Source organism: Corvus brachyrhynchos, unplaced genomic scaffold (assembly GCF_000691975.1).
Source record: "Corvus brachyrhynchos isolate BGI_N302 unplaced genomic scaffold, ASM69197v1 scaffold150, whole genome shotgun sequence".
Classification (NCBI taxonomy): domain Eukaryota; kingdom Metazoa; phylum Chordata; class Aves; order Passeriformes; family Corvidae; genus Corvus; species Corvus brachyrhynchos.
In genome coordinates, this window is record NW_008236162.1 from 2070609 (window position 1) to 2070974 (window position 366).

Here is a 366-nt window from a genome sequence, read left to right on the forward strand (position 1 = left end):
GGGGGTGCTGCAAGGCAAAGCGGGCATTGTGAGGGTGTTGCAGGGTGGGTGGGGGTCCCCCGGCACCGCGAGGGTCCCGCAGCCCCCCCTGGCCACCCTGCAGACTCACCCTGCGAGGCTAAGCCCAGTAGACAGGGAGGAGGCTGCAGAGGATGCTCGCCGTGGTGCCCAGGAGGGAGCGGTCAGCCAGGGGCATGGAGATCCTGTCCTCAGCCTGGACAGGGGGGACAAGGGGCATTCTTCACCATCATCTTCATCACTCCTCATCGGGGGTGCTGCACAAGGCACCGAGCCCCCTACGCCCACCCTGCCCCTCCCAGGTCCTCACCTGCCGGCGCTGGAAGGTCTCGACCACGGTGTCCAGCC

General features: G+C 68.0%; 1 protein-coding gene across 2 annotated transcripts in view; it reads right to left on the bottom strand.

Annotated features, from left to right (window-relative positions):
• The window catches only part of SFTPC (surfactant protein C), a 19373-nt gene that overhangs the window by 14934 nt on the left and 4073 nt on the right, over positions 1–366 (bottom strand). The window contains exons 5-6 of one of the 2 annotated variants that reach the window (XM_017731892.1): positions 329–366; positions 110–214 (exon numbers count right to left, since the gene is read on the bottom strand). In XM_017731892.1, the coding sequence (XP_017587381.1) occupies positions 119–214; positions 329–366 (134 nt within the window). In that variant the 3' untranslated portion in view covers positions 110–118. The remainder of the gene's footprint in view (positions 1–109; positions 215–328) is intronic. The other variant, XM_017731883.1, reaches the window with a different exon arrangement.